General features: G+C 60.6%; 1 protein-coding gene across 14 annotated transcripts in view; it reads right to left on the bottom strand.

The window, feature by feature from the left end:
- ARHGEF10L (Rho guanine nucleotide exchange factor 10 like) overlaps positions 1–13343 on the bottom strand; it is a 156890-nt gene that overhangs the window by 55331 nt on the left and 88216 nt on the right. For 12 of the 14 annotated variants that reach the window (XM_082685574.1, XM_082685569.1, XM_082685561.1 and 9 more), the window contains 8 exons: positions 12893–13001; positions 10311–10417; positions 8186–8263; positions 7075–7254; positions 5944–6060; positions 5317–5409; positions 4404–4577; positions 390–535 (listed from right to left, as the gene is read on the bottom strand). In XM_082685574.1, coding sequence (XP_082541700.1) covers positions 390–535; positions 4404–4577; positions 5317–5409; positions 5944–6060; positions 7075–7254; positions 8186–8263; positions 10311–10417; positions 12893–13001 — 1004 coding nt within the window. Of the gene's footprint in view, positions 1–389; positions 536–4403; positions 4578–5316; positions 5410–5943; positions 6061–7074; positions 7255–8185; positions 8264–10310; positions 10418–11151; positions 11360–12892; positions 13002–13343 lie in introns of those variants that run through there. The other 2 variants (XM_082685566.1, XM_082685565.1) reach the window with 2 other exon arrangements.

Genomic DNA, 13343 nt, shown 5'->3' with positions numbered 1-13343 from the left:
CACCACCTCAATCTCAGACAGGAGGCCAGGCTCCATGGGGGAGACAGTGCCCAGGGGAAGTGGTGGCAAAATCTCTTGAATCCCAGGGTGGTTGAAACCTGGGAAGCTGTTCAGTGACCAGCAGAGTTCTAGAACAGACCACTCTGCAAGATGGACAGCCGCTAGCCCAAAGGCCAGCGGTGGCCCCGGACAACCACTCCAGATGCTCAGGGGAATAGGGACAGAGCAGGCCAAAAGGGACGGGAGAGGAAGCCAGAATGTCTGAAACCCAAATCAAGCCCCTCGCAGGGACGGCCAGTCCCTCGCAGAGAGGCCAGTTCAGCAACTGGGACACAACGGCGGGGGTGGGGGCAGTCCCTGCAGCGGAGCTACGACCCAAGCCCACTTACTTGAAATTGATGTTGGCGCAGACCAGCATGTCGTTGAGCAGGAAGACCCTGCGCTCCTTGGACTTGATCAGCTGCCCGCGGTCGCCGTACACGGTCTCTGTCAGCGTCTCACACAGGAGCAGCTGCCGCTGACCCGAGGTCAAGAGCTGCGAGAGGGAGACAGAGCAGAGTGAACACGAGCAACGCGCCCGCTGCCACGCGGACGTCACCGCGCCCAAAAGGCGGAATCCTCTCGCTGCGTGCAGAAGAGACCGGGGCCGGGAGAGGCAGAGGAGAAAGGTGGTGAGTGGTGAGAGGCACCAGGGAGGAGGCCAGAGGACCGCACACCAGGGTCTCTGACTGCTGGCCCAAGGCCAGCACCCGTTCTCAGGTGCGCCAGCCCCGGATGCCCCTCTCCACAGTGGCTGCCACCAGCGACATAAACTCTGCAGTCGCAGACACTGGCTTGCACCCTGGCTCCCCGCACACCAGCTACACAGGCCCCTGGCAGGTCACTTCGCGTGCCCGCAGCCCAGCTTCCCCAGCTGTCAAGTGGGGTGGGGGAGCCACTGCTCAGATCACCACATAACGCACTACCGGACCTGGCGTTTCGGAGCCTAGTGCAAGATGAAAATGCGGCCCTCGTGCAAATATTATTAAGGATTTTAGGACAGTGACAGCAGCAGAACACGACACCAAGTGTGGGGCCCTGCTGAGCGCCCAATGTGCACGACGGCACTGGTCACGTGTCCAGCGGCCTGGCCCTGCCCGTGCGTACTCCATCGATGGGGACGCTGCCCTCCCAACAGCTGTGCTGTCTGCGATGGTCTTGGCCATGAAGAGGTGTGGCCTCGCTCCGGGAGACCTCGGCCTAGAAGAGGTCCCAGCCCTGCACCCTGAACTGAACAGTCCACCAGCCTCGCCACACGAGGGGGCCGGCACTGATCTGCCCGTCAATGAGGTGACCGTCGAAGAGGCCAAAAACCTTCAAGCCTCAGGCATCTGAGCAGGCGTTTGCCAATCTCAGGCTGGACCCCAAGAAGCCCCTGCCAGCGCCGAGACCACCATCCCACTCAGGGATGTAGTGGGAAAATAACTTTTTACTGAGAGGGACTTTTTTTTTTGCAGAGGGGAGAAAAACATTCAGCAAAATTCATTCCCAAAACCCATGACTCTGATGATAAGAGTCATCCTTCCCTCCCTCCTCACCCCTGCTGGGAAAGGGCAGATTACCCTAAGCCTCCCCCTGGGAGACATGGCCCTGTCATTCTCCCCAGAACCATGTGTCCCAGATTGCCACAAAGGCCTGAACTGCCCACTGCCTACCGGGCACTGCGCTGGGCACTGAGGATCCCACTTCCTGTCTAAGCAGCTCCACAGCCCCTGAGGCCATCCCCATCCCCAGAAGAGGAAGCCAAGATCCCAGAGGTAAAGCAGCCTGCCAAGCAGTGGCACGGGACACAGCCAGGCGTGTGCATTGTCACCAGCACCGGGCGGCCAGCCGGGCGTGACAGGGATCTGGGAGGCCCCATGGCCCCTAACACAACAATGACTCAGGGTCCCTTGGGGCGGGGGGGGTGGCTCTCATCATGGCTAAGGCTGGGCTGCCTTACACCACCCCCTCCACCAGCAAGCTGACGCCAGCTCCCAGAGACAACGCTGGCACCCCGAAGACAGCAGGCTCCGCTGAAGACTGCCACATGTGCCATGACCTAAAACCTGGAAGTCCCCTGGGCTGCTGGCAATCATGCCCCTGCCCCGTAGGCAGATAAAAGGGGGACAGAGTGGGGGGGAAGCCGGATATTGCACAAACACTCCCCTGGAGAGTCCTGAGCAGGCACATTTTGAAACAGCCGGCAGGGTTCCGTTTGGGACGCACCCGGTTTCAGTTCTGCTTTTCCCTGGGTGACAGACGGCAAAAGGAACATCACCGGACCGGTCTCAGAACCGGCCGAGATTGCCCAAGGGGGGCCCAGGCCAGGGGTATGCACAGTGTGCAGTCACATCACAGCCACAACTGCATCCCACACGTCTCGAAAATGCCCCCCATTGGACATGTGGAGAAACTGAGGCTCGGGGCTTTCGGTTCCTTGCCCAACACCAAACAGGTCTTCCTGACTTCCAGGCAGTGACCACAGCCCCCTACTGCCCAGGTCCCTGGGGGGGACAGCGCAGAAGAGAACAGTGGGTCTGCCCCAAGCAGGTGCCACAGAGGACCTCCGCCTGCCCAGCTTCCCCCGGCTCCGGCCCCGGTGAAACCTTCTCGGTTACAGTGAAGGGGACCCAGAGAGGGATACAAGAGGACACCTCCCAGGGCAGATGCCCTCGGATACCAGCGCAGCTGCCAGGCTGGCCTGAAGTCTGTTTTTCTAGAGACATTCCGACATAGAGGCCTGGCATGGGGCTGGTTAGGGAGTCCTGCCTGGAGGCGGGGAGGGACTGGGCATGGAGAGAGCATGGGCAGCTGCTTCTCAGGTGGCCAGTGGCCTTCAGGAAGGTGGGCTGGCTCTTCCAACACTTCGAGAAGACCTACCAGTCTGGATTTTATGGGACAGCTTTCCATTTTTAAGTGACGGCAACGGATTCCATCTTCTTAAAAATAGTGTGTGGGCCTAAAAGCACGTGTACAGCCTGAAGGTAGCCTGAGGAAGGAGACTCTTCAGATGCAGGGCCCCTGGGGGCACCTGGGTGACTCAGTCCGGTAAGCCTCTGCCTTTGGCTCAGGTCATGGTCTCAGGGTCCTGGGATCGAGACCCACATCGGGCTCCCTGCTCAGCAGGAAGCCTGCTTCCCCCCTCTCCCTCTGCCTGCTGCTCCCCCCACTTGTTTGCTCTTTCTCTCTCTCTCGGACAAATAAATAAATAAAATCCTTGGGGGAAAAATAATAAAATAAAAGATGTCGGACCCCTGAAGCTCAGAACAGCCCACAGACTCCCGTCCAGGCTTCGCAGACCTGCGGCAGCGATGAAAAATGGCAGCATAGGTCAGTGTCACACGCTGTGAAGTGCGGGCCACCTGGACAGGGCTGTTGTCCTCTGGGCAAAGCTTCCTGCACTATCAGAAAGTTCCACCCCACGTAGCTAAAATCTCACTGGCCTTCGTCACGGGGCCTTACTTCTGCTTTTTGAGGCCCAGGAGACTCCCAGTTTTTCCCCGAAAGATTTGAACACCTCCCCGTGAAGACACCACAAACGTCTCTGCCCCCAAACAGCCAGTGTCCCTGCCCCTGTGTCCTGAGATGCAGTTGCCTCACCCTGAGTCATCCCCACCAACCTCCACCCTCCAGCGGTCAAAACGGGGCGGCCCAGAGTGCAGGGCCTCCCGGATCTGGGTACGGCTTCTGGCACCTCACGTCAAGTGCACCAACAGGTGACTTGAGGGAACAATGCTTTTCAGTACCGGCTTTGTGTTCTGAAAACACAAGGTTCTATACGGACTCATCTGCAAGTTTTCCAAGGTTTTGTTGTTTTTTTGGTTTTTGTTTTTTTTTTACTAGAATGTTCCTGAGTTGCAACCCCAAAACATGGCATGGATTTTTCTCCTCTTTCTTCTTTACAAATAACACTAGTAACAACAACAGCACCTTATCTTAAGGACTCCTCTGTTCGCCTCACAGCAGCCTTGGGGTCCGGCACCACTGAGTTCTCCTCCTTTCAGAGGGAGCAAGTGAGGTTCAGAGAGGTTGGGTGATTCCCCTGAGGCCACACAGTGACTACCACTGGCAAAATCTGGATTCAAACCCAGATTCTGACCCCAGAGCCTGCTTGTCTACGCATGAAGCTAGACTGTCATTTCGGGTGTCTTTCCTGGCAACGACACTGGTGGACAAAATCAGCTTTTATCCTAAAATAACGGATAATAACAAATGTGGGGGGGCAGTGTAGACTCTAATCCGGTAAGAGAGAAGCAAGGACTCCCCTACCTCTGAGAACACTGCCACCTAGTGGGCGGCCGATGGGAGGAGGCTCACAGACCGGTGTTAAAGGCCTCAGAGCAGGTAAAGGCTCTCAGAGCAGGTGGGACCATGGCACTCACCTTGTTGAGGCTGCTGCGGTCACTGACGCTCTTGGTCAGCTGCTGGATCTCGGCCACCTGGTCAGCCAGCCGCTTCTGCTCATTGAGCTTCTCAGCCAGCGTCTCCAGCTCCGTGAGGGCGAGCTGTAGGGACAGCCTGTCCGGGTGGCCTCTGGGAGTGTTCTTCAGCATGTCCTGCCGGGACCCCGAGAGAGCCAGGGCTGAGAACCCCACCCCAGCAGACCCTTCCCCTGGCCAGGGACCCTCCTACCTCCTGCAGAGACTGGGGCTGAAGGTGTCCTGCTTTTGGCCAAGACAGGTGTACCTGACATATAGCAAGGCCTCAAGAAATAGCTAATGTAGGAAAAAATAAAATACATATATGGCTCAATCTCTAATTCACTGATCAGCAGTTTGCTGAGATGAAAGCCCCCTCCTGCAGCTGGTAGCTCTGAGGACAGAGAGGAAAGTGCCACGGGGGTCCGCGGCCTGGCAGCCCCCCTGCCCAGCTCAGTGGCAGGGGGTTCACCCCGACTAAGGGCCCTCAGCCATCAGGGGAGGTGTCCCAAGCTCTCAGGGCCCTGTGAGGGACTAACGCTCTCTCTAGGGGCCTGAAGTGGCCAAAGTCAGCTCACTTACTGAGCACCTCCCCGCTGCCAGGACCCCCGAGGGCCCTCATTCCCTTCCTGCAACTGTGGCTCCCACCACCACCAGTAGCCCAGCCCTCCACGCCGGGGAGGTGGACTATAAGCCGTCCACCATGATCAGCGCCACTCCGGGAGCAGAAAAAGAGAGGACCGCGGGCTGGAGGTCCTGCCCACCATCCACAGCAGACAGATGGGCTGTGGATGACAGATGAGAAGCCCCCACCCCAGGAGGCTCGCCCGCCCAGGCCACACCCTGCAGGTCCCCGGAGGCCAGTCCCTAGCGGTACCTGAAGCAGGAGGATGAACTGGGGGAACCTCTGGATGGGCTTCACCATCAGCCCGTAGAGTGTGACGCGGTCTGGGCTGCATACCTGTCGCCGCTGTTGGGACAGCAGGTGGACTCATTCACCGACCCCCCTCACCCCCCACCCCATCGGCAGGGGGTGCCGAGCGTCCCAGAGGGCAGATGCCGCCCATCCTGGGCTCTCCCCGCCACCACCCAGGGTCCAGGACCCTGCTCAGCCTCGGGCCTGAGAGAAGAGCCTGGGGGTCCCTGGTTCTGCAGCCAGGGCTCTCGGTCGCCATGGGATCCCCCCACACAGCCCCCCAGTCCTGGCGGGCTGGAGCAGTCAGGCTAAGGCCTCTGGACTAACACCATAACCAGGAAACCACCCCCACTTCCACCTGGCCCAACTCCAGCTTCCCAAGCTGCAGACAGACCCTCTAACTCATTATCAGCCTCCTCCTGGGGGGCAGGAGGGACCGATTTTCTTCCCATGGCACTGGGGCTGTCCCAAAGGCAAGAGGGGAGGTACCCAGGCCACAACAATGATGCGACCCCCAAGGTTGGGTCCCAGTGCCCTCTCCCTCCCAAGAAACCCACTGAGAGGCGCCCTCGACCCCCGCTGGCCCACCTTGAGGAACTCGAGGAAGGCGGGCTTGGTGAGACAGGCCTTCTTGATGATGGACATGGCATTGGTGAAGTTGTTCACGTAGTCACTGTACACATCTAGCACCATGGACTTGGAGAACTGGGACGGGCACGAGCACAGTGAGAGAGGGTCACCACGACGTGAGGGGAAGGGTGGCGAGCACCCCCGCCCTCCGTACTGGCTACCCGGAGGCTCACAATCAGCCTTGAGGTCAGGAAAACCTGTCACCCCACTGAGAGGAGCAAACCAGGCTCCGAGAGATGGAGAGATGCCGGCGGTCCCAGGGAGGAAGAGGTGGTGCCAAGAGACCAGGGACCCTCCCCCGCCCCTAGCAGGGCAGCCCTGAAAGGCGAACGGAGGAGAAGGGGGGGTTGGGGACACACCTGACACCCCTCACCACGTGCCCTTCCTCACCACACCCTGGCCCTCCAGCCCCAAGGACGGCACCCCTGTCCCCAGGCCCTGTCCACACTGCCCAGGGCATCAGATCTGTTGATGTGCTGGGATTTTCAAAGCAATGATTTTTTTTTTTCTTTTAGAAAAACCCAATGACCTACAACAGATCAAAGTGGAGTTCGCCCGACTTGACCCCCCTCACATTCCATGAATGGCTCTGGGGCTCACAAGAGGCTCCCTCAGCTGTGGACCTGAACCCAGAGAGAGCCTGGAGCCGCCCTAGGGGACAAAACCAAGCTAGCCCGGGCAGGCCTCCTGGAGCGCAATCCACTGCGCTAGTCCAATGCCCTGCAGCGTCCTCTGGGGGCCAAGGCCACGGCCTGCACCAGCAGGGCTGACCTTGGGCACCCCGTAAGCACTCAGTAGGGAAGCTGCGGACCAGCTGGGTGGCTGCCCACTGTGTCTAGCCTCCTGCAGGGGCTGCCATTAGGCAGGGCCAGAACAGCAAGCAGGCTTCACCGGCACCAGAGCCGTGGGTGCCTCCAAGGACCTACTGGAAAGTGACACACCCACCCCATCTGGGGCCAGGCAGACCCGGGCCCTGCGGCTCCCGGGCCCTGCCGGCTTGGAGAGGTGACCAGGTGGTGGCAGGAAGCCGGCCCGGATGGCACCCAGGTCAGGGCTGCGGTTTGTACCTGAGAGTTTGGGGATACGTACCGAAGCCACAAAGAGGTCCCCGATCTTCTCGGTGGCATCCCACTCAGCCACGCGGGAGGACAGGGCTATCTGGAACATGGAGTGGCAGTGCAGGATCTCCTTCACGCGGAAGAACACCGCCTGGCACTTGCGGGCGCTCAGCACCTTGGGCTCCATCTCCATCAGGGGGTTGCGGTAGTCCTGCAGGGCCCGGGCAGGCGGTCAGTGCCCCGGAGCCCCACCATGGCCCCTCCCCCCACCTGTCCCGCAGGCAACCTGGACAAGGCCCCTGCAGGACTCGGCAGGCCACAGGCAGACCTTCCTCATTCCTCATCTTCTGGAAGGATCTCCAGAGGTAACATACCTGGCCCCTCTTTGCCCACAACCCACACGTACTCCTGGACTTGGGTGTGAAACAGGGGTGGGAAGAAGACGCCCACACGGAGCCCCATGGAGGCAAGGCCCTGAGGCCCCAGCTGGCCCTATCCAGCTCTGCCTATGACTGAGCCAGTCCCCCAAAGGAGAGGTGGCAGTGATGTCCCAGCTAGCTCCCATGGCCCCTAGACCCAGAGCTAGCCCCAACCCGCTAACACAGTGATATTTCCACGTCTCCCTGCCTGATGCCTGGGCTCCCCTTCTGTGGATCCGAACTCAGGAGGGGAGGAGAAGGGTGTCACCAACAACCACAACCCCAAAAATGGCCTCCCTATTGGCCTCTCCCAAGGCCAGGGCATCCCAGAGGGTTCATGACATCAGGAGTGCCGACCCCAGACCAGGCTGGCACCAGAGTTGACACAGTGACACCAGGCATCCTGACTGCCAGAGAGGGTACACCTGCTCCAGCCTCGGGGTGGCCCCAGGAGGCTCGGAGACACGACCCTGCCCAGGGCTCCTAGAGGGGCGAGGAAGGCACGGCACCCTCCGCCCTACAGGACACGCCTCCCTTCACAGACCCCTAACATTGTATCCAAAATGCAGAACCCCGTGAACACTGAGGTGTCAGGAATTCCTGCTGTCCCCACAAAAGAGGTGGCCTGTGGCCCCTTCCCCTTAGAACTGTCCCCAACACTCATCACAAAGTGTCCCTCTGGGGTCCTCCCTGCTGTCTCCCCAGAGGCCCCTGGAGTCGTACCTGGAGCACCCGCTTCAAAGACTCCACGTAGCTGCCTTCGCTCTGCACGATGGAGCCCAGGATGTGCCTCCGGACCACCTGCGCGGCCAGAGAGCGTGGTCAGCGCCTGCCCCTGCCGCCCCACGGGCTGAGTGAGGACCGGTGCCGGGCCCAGCGTGCCAGGAAAAGAAGCCTCGGTGCCAGAGCCCGCCCCAGGGAGCACTGGGAGCCACAGGCGTCCGCTTCCCCACAGAGCCCAGACTGCAGGTGGGGGTGCGGGTGCTGGGGCCCTAGCGCCCTGCCACACCTCTGCCTGCAGTCATCCAGGTATAAGGAATCACCACCTCCCCTGCATGGGGTCAGGCAGGCCCCTCCCTGGGCAACTAGGAAATTCTGAGATGGAAGAGAGATCTCAGCTCCCGTGCCTTGCAGATCCCACCCCCCACCAATCCATCTCCCACAGGCGGGCCATAGGGTGCCCTCGCACCCCCCCGAGGGGGCTCCACTGCAGGCCAAACATCCCGCCCCCTCCTGCTGACCCCTTCTCTCCTCAGCCCAAGTCCACACATGCTCAGGCGCAGCCTGACCAGCCCCAGTCCAACAGACCTCCCCTGGTCAGCAGCACAGAGCCGGCAGGGGCAGCGGCACACTCGGCTGCTCAGCGGCCTCGCATGGTGTCTTTGAAACTACTGCCCCCCCCACCAGCCACCAGCCCCGATAGTCTGATAGAGGCAGTACGGGGCACCACCCGGTACTGGGGTTTTTAGAGCATCCTGGGTGACCCAAAGCCAGGCCAGAGGTCATGAAAGGTGTCGTGGGACAGGTGTCTGAGGCAGGAGCCCATCCACCATGGTCCGTGGCTGGGAGGGGACCAACCGTCGTAGTGCCCCGACAGCCATCCTGAGCAGCAATCCAGGTCCCCAACGCCGCCATCTCCCCTGCTCCCCTGGGACACCTCCACTCTGCCTCTGGCACACCCTTCTCAGCAAGCCCCACAGGCCCAGGGCCCGACCACGGCCCACACAACCCCATGGCTGGATGCATTGTCTGCGATCCCCGGGGGTCCGAGCTAGTCCCAGAGCAGAGTTCCCGATCTCAGCACCCTGACACCTGGGGCCAGTGATTCTCAGTTGTGGGGCCTGGCCAGTGTAGGACACTGAGCCACATCCCTGGTCCCTACCCGCTAGGTTCCAAGGACACCTCCAGTTGTGACAACCATAAATGTCACCAGATGTGGCAAACTACCCTGGGGGGTAAAATCGCCTCGACTGAGAGCCAGTGGTGAGGAGTAATGAACATTGCTTGAGCAGGACCCAGGAGTTTCCTGAGGAGAGAGGCCCGGCCAGCGCCAGGGGGAGGAGCCCAGGGTCATGAGTCCAGCTCCGAATGCTCTGGCAAGGGCTTGCTGCCCGGTGGCGAGCATCACCACCTCGGTGCCTGAGGCAGGGGTAACAGACATGAAGGAAGCGGGCAGACGGACTCCTGAGACACGAGGAGTGGCCACAGGTCATCTCCCTGGTTTTCCAAAAAGGCCAAACATCAGGATTTTCTGCCAGTCCCAAGAGGGGCAAACCCCTTCTTGGTGCTTGCTTCCCTGACACAACCTGCTCAGCATCCCCACACCCAGAGAAGGCTGGGGGGTCTCTCCCCGTTTCGTGGCTGGGACAGCCAATGTGACAACGTGCCCCTGACGGAGGCCTAGAGCAAGGTCACCCAGTCTCGGTCCCAGGGTGACACTGAGGGGGAAAAGAGGCGCATCGCCCAAGGCCCCCAGTGCCTGGGAGAAGCCCACGGACAGAGGGCAGGCCGGATGCGCCTAAGCTGGATGAGCTTAGTGCCCCTCAACCCTCCCATCACGGCCCCCCCTTCCTGCGAACAACACTGCCATGTAAAACAGTTAAGCGATAATGCTCCGGTCCCCCAGGGCTGGGAAGCAAGCACTCCAAAGGCGTGGGGGCCCACCTCCCTGGGACAATGGCATGGCACCAGTGGGCTCCAGTCTGGAAGGCTGTGTAGCTGGTGAGACAAGAAGCTGAGGATCCACCGGGAGCCCCCACTCGACACTTTACCTTCAAGACCCAGACTCACGGGGCCCCCGACCACCCCTCCACCTGAAGGCCCCCACCAACCAGCTCTGCACACAGACCTGCTGAGGGCTCAGGCCATCGGGCATGGGGCCCAGCTCTGGGGCCGGGGGCTTGATGTCCGTAACACTGACCTCCAGGAGCCCCATGTCTTCCTCTTCCGAGTCACCTGGAAAGTCAGATGGGCTGGTGACATATGAGAAGGGAGGATACCGTACCCTGCTCAGCCCCCAGGAGTTGGGCACCACCCTGGCCCGGGGTCCCAGGGCCACAGAGGGTCACTCACTGCTGTACTCTGCTAGATTTGTCCAGCCAGAAATAAAGGGGAGCGAGCGGGGCCGCACAAAGCGGCGTGCCTCAGGGCTCCAGCTCTCAGCATGGACTCTGCCAGAAGTCACAGTCCCCGCTCAGACCGGTCTGCCTCTGGCCGGGTGAAAGCCAGGCGGCCCATGTCTCCATCACTAGGCACTAAAAATAGTTTTCTTCTGGATGCCCAAAAGGGGGAAGAAAGTAAGCTCCAAGAAGAACGGGGCTATTTAGCTGTGTTTTCTTCTTTTCATAAAAAGAAAAAAAAAATGCAGATCGACCCAAAGGGAAAAAAGTTCAAGGGGACAGTGCAGACATGAGTGGGGGCAGCTGTTGGACAGAGGGCAGGAGACAGACAGAGCCTCCCGCAGAGAGAAAGAGGGAGGTCAGGCAGAGTGCAGGGATCTGGCCTTGGAAGGCTCTGTCCCCTCAAGAGAGATGCGGGCACAGGGAGACGGGACCCTAGCTGCTCTGGGCCTGAAACCCAGTGGTGGCGGCCGTAGGCTGTCGGGCGCTGCGGGTAAGCTCGGAAGGAGGAGGTAGCAGTGACCCTTGAGCCAGAGCTGAGGGAGCAGGGACACCCAGGCAGGCCCTTACCTGAACAGGAGACAGAAGAGGAGGAGGAGGAGGGACAGCGGACCACAGTGTGGGGGTGGGGGTGGTGAAGGCCCTCCTGCCTGGCCCACATGGTACCCCGGGCATCACTCCGCACCCACCCCAGCCGCCGGCCCCGCGGCTTCCTCTTCCCCCACGCGCCACTGGGTAACATTCTTGGCCAGCGATCCGAGCCCTGCCGCGGCTATTAATAACGCCGCTAGTGGGAGGGTCACTTTAGGCAAGGCTCTGGGCTGGCGGGCGGGGTGGGGAGGGCTTAGGGAGAGCCTGCTGGCAGCCTGGCCAGTCTGGGGGTGGGGAGGGTGACCAGGAGCAGCTCCCAGCCGACCAGCCTGTCTACCCTGTCCCTCCTCCAGGCCACTCCACTAAGCCTGGAAGGGCTCCTCTCGGGGGCCGGTGGCTTCCCCAAAGGTTCCGTGCTGGAGCAGGTGCAAGCAGCGGTGGGGTTGAACCCAATTCATGGATGAGGAACCAGCCCCCGTTAAGAATGATGCAAGGTCGTGAAGCCAGGAGGCTGTGGAACCGGGATCTGAACCCACAACGGCGAGACGTCGCCCCAGCCCCAAACACCTCCACTGCAGTGACTGCCCCCCCGAGAATGACATGCATCACAGCAGAGCCAGGAGCTCTGTCCACACACGGCCTCGGTCATTCTCACCATGGCCCCTGAGACAGATGCCACAGGGGCCCCACTGCACGGATGAGAAAATGGAAGCACACAGAAGGGAAAGCGCATAACTTCTCAAGAGGGCACAGAGTCTCGGAGTTCTCCCTGGCTCGAATATCTGTGCTGACCTGGCTCCAGCCTCTCACGCCCCACCCCTTACTCCAGCCACACGGAGCCCCGGCCATCCTCCCCACGCCTGTGTGTCCCCAGGCGAGTCACTGAACCTCTCTGTGCCTGTTAGCTCATCTCCACATGGGAACAGGGCAGTCCTGTGGACTGTCTGGTGTCTGCAAGGATGAAGCAAGGAACTGTAAGGATCATAAGAGGGTGCCCAGACACAGTAAATCCTTGATAAGTGTTGACCCTCACGAAAATCGTTTCTTGAACATCTCCTACTGCCCAGCTCCAGGGCCTTTGCACATGCTGACGCCTCCGTCCTGCCCCACTCCCCGCCACCTGACTGACCTGGGTCCATCCCCCTCCTGCTCCCAGCCCATCCCTGACCACTCATTTGCATTGCGCTCCTCCAAGCTCCTGTCCCTCCCTCCCCCTCCCCTCCAATCCCCCCCTCCCCGGCTCCCCACAGTTGCTTGTCAGCCTCTGTGGTCACTTCCTGTTTATATGAGCCCGGAACTCCCCGAGGAAATGCTGCTTTGTTAGTCTTGGTGGCCCTATACCCAGCATGGGGTGCAGCACTTCGGGGTATTCAATAAATTTTGGCTGGTGGACAGATGGGCGATGGACAAAGGAAAAGAGCGGGAACGTTCAAAGATGAAGTCAGGTGAGCTGAACAGTGTGGGAGGCAGGAGGCCAAGACTGCCAGGACAGAGACCAAGGGCAGGGACGCTGAAGGGAGAGGCCCCACCTCCCCCCAAAAGAGGTGGGCCATACCTGCCTGAGGGGGGGAACCTGACAGGGACCAGCCAAGATATATGAGGGTCAGTCCCCATCCCCTACCACCAGAGGATGCCAGACCCCAGGTGGCTTTGCCCACCTGCCCCCGCTGTCACAGAGCTGAGCCCCAGCCTCCTGCCGGCCAGGCCCACGGTGCCTCACCAAGAACGTCTTTCCTGTGCAGAAAGGACACTTTGCGCATGACGGCGATCCTCGTCTTCTCCAGCCCGTCCTTGGTCCCGCTCTTGGCCGCCCTCATGAGCTGGGTCATCTGAGCAAAGGCAGAAGGGCTCATCAGAGAAGCTGAGGGACACCCCAGGATGCCTGCCACCAAGGGCCACCAGCCCCACCCTGGCCTCCCAGCCGGAGCGGCACACATCAAGACCCTGGGGCCCATACAGTTCCAGCAGAAGCCCGGTGGGACAGCCAGGCAGTGGCACCTGAGACATCCCAGGGCAAGGTGAGAAGGGGCCTTCGTTCTCTGGGGATCACCCTGGAGGAACCCTCTTAATCGGCAAAAAGGGGTCTTAACCTGATTGTCTCCCTTTGGGGAAAGACTTGAGGCCTGGAGAGCCAGGCCCGGGTTCAGATCCCAGCTATACCTCTCGGGACA

This window comes from Mustela nivalis, assembly GCF_964662115.1.
Source record: "Mustela nivalis genome assembly, chromosome: 10".
NCBI classification, from domain to species: domain Eukaryota; kingdom Metazoa; phylum Chordata; class Mammalia; order Carnivora; family Mustelidae; genus Mustela; species Mustela nivalis.
Note: the sequence above shows the minus strand (reverse complement) of the source record. Positions and strands in the feature narration are given on the sequence as shown.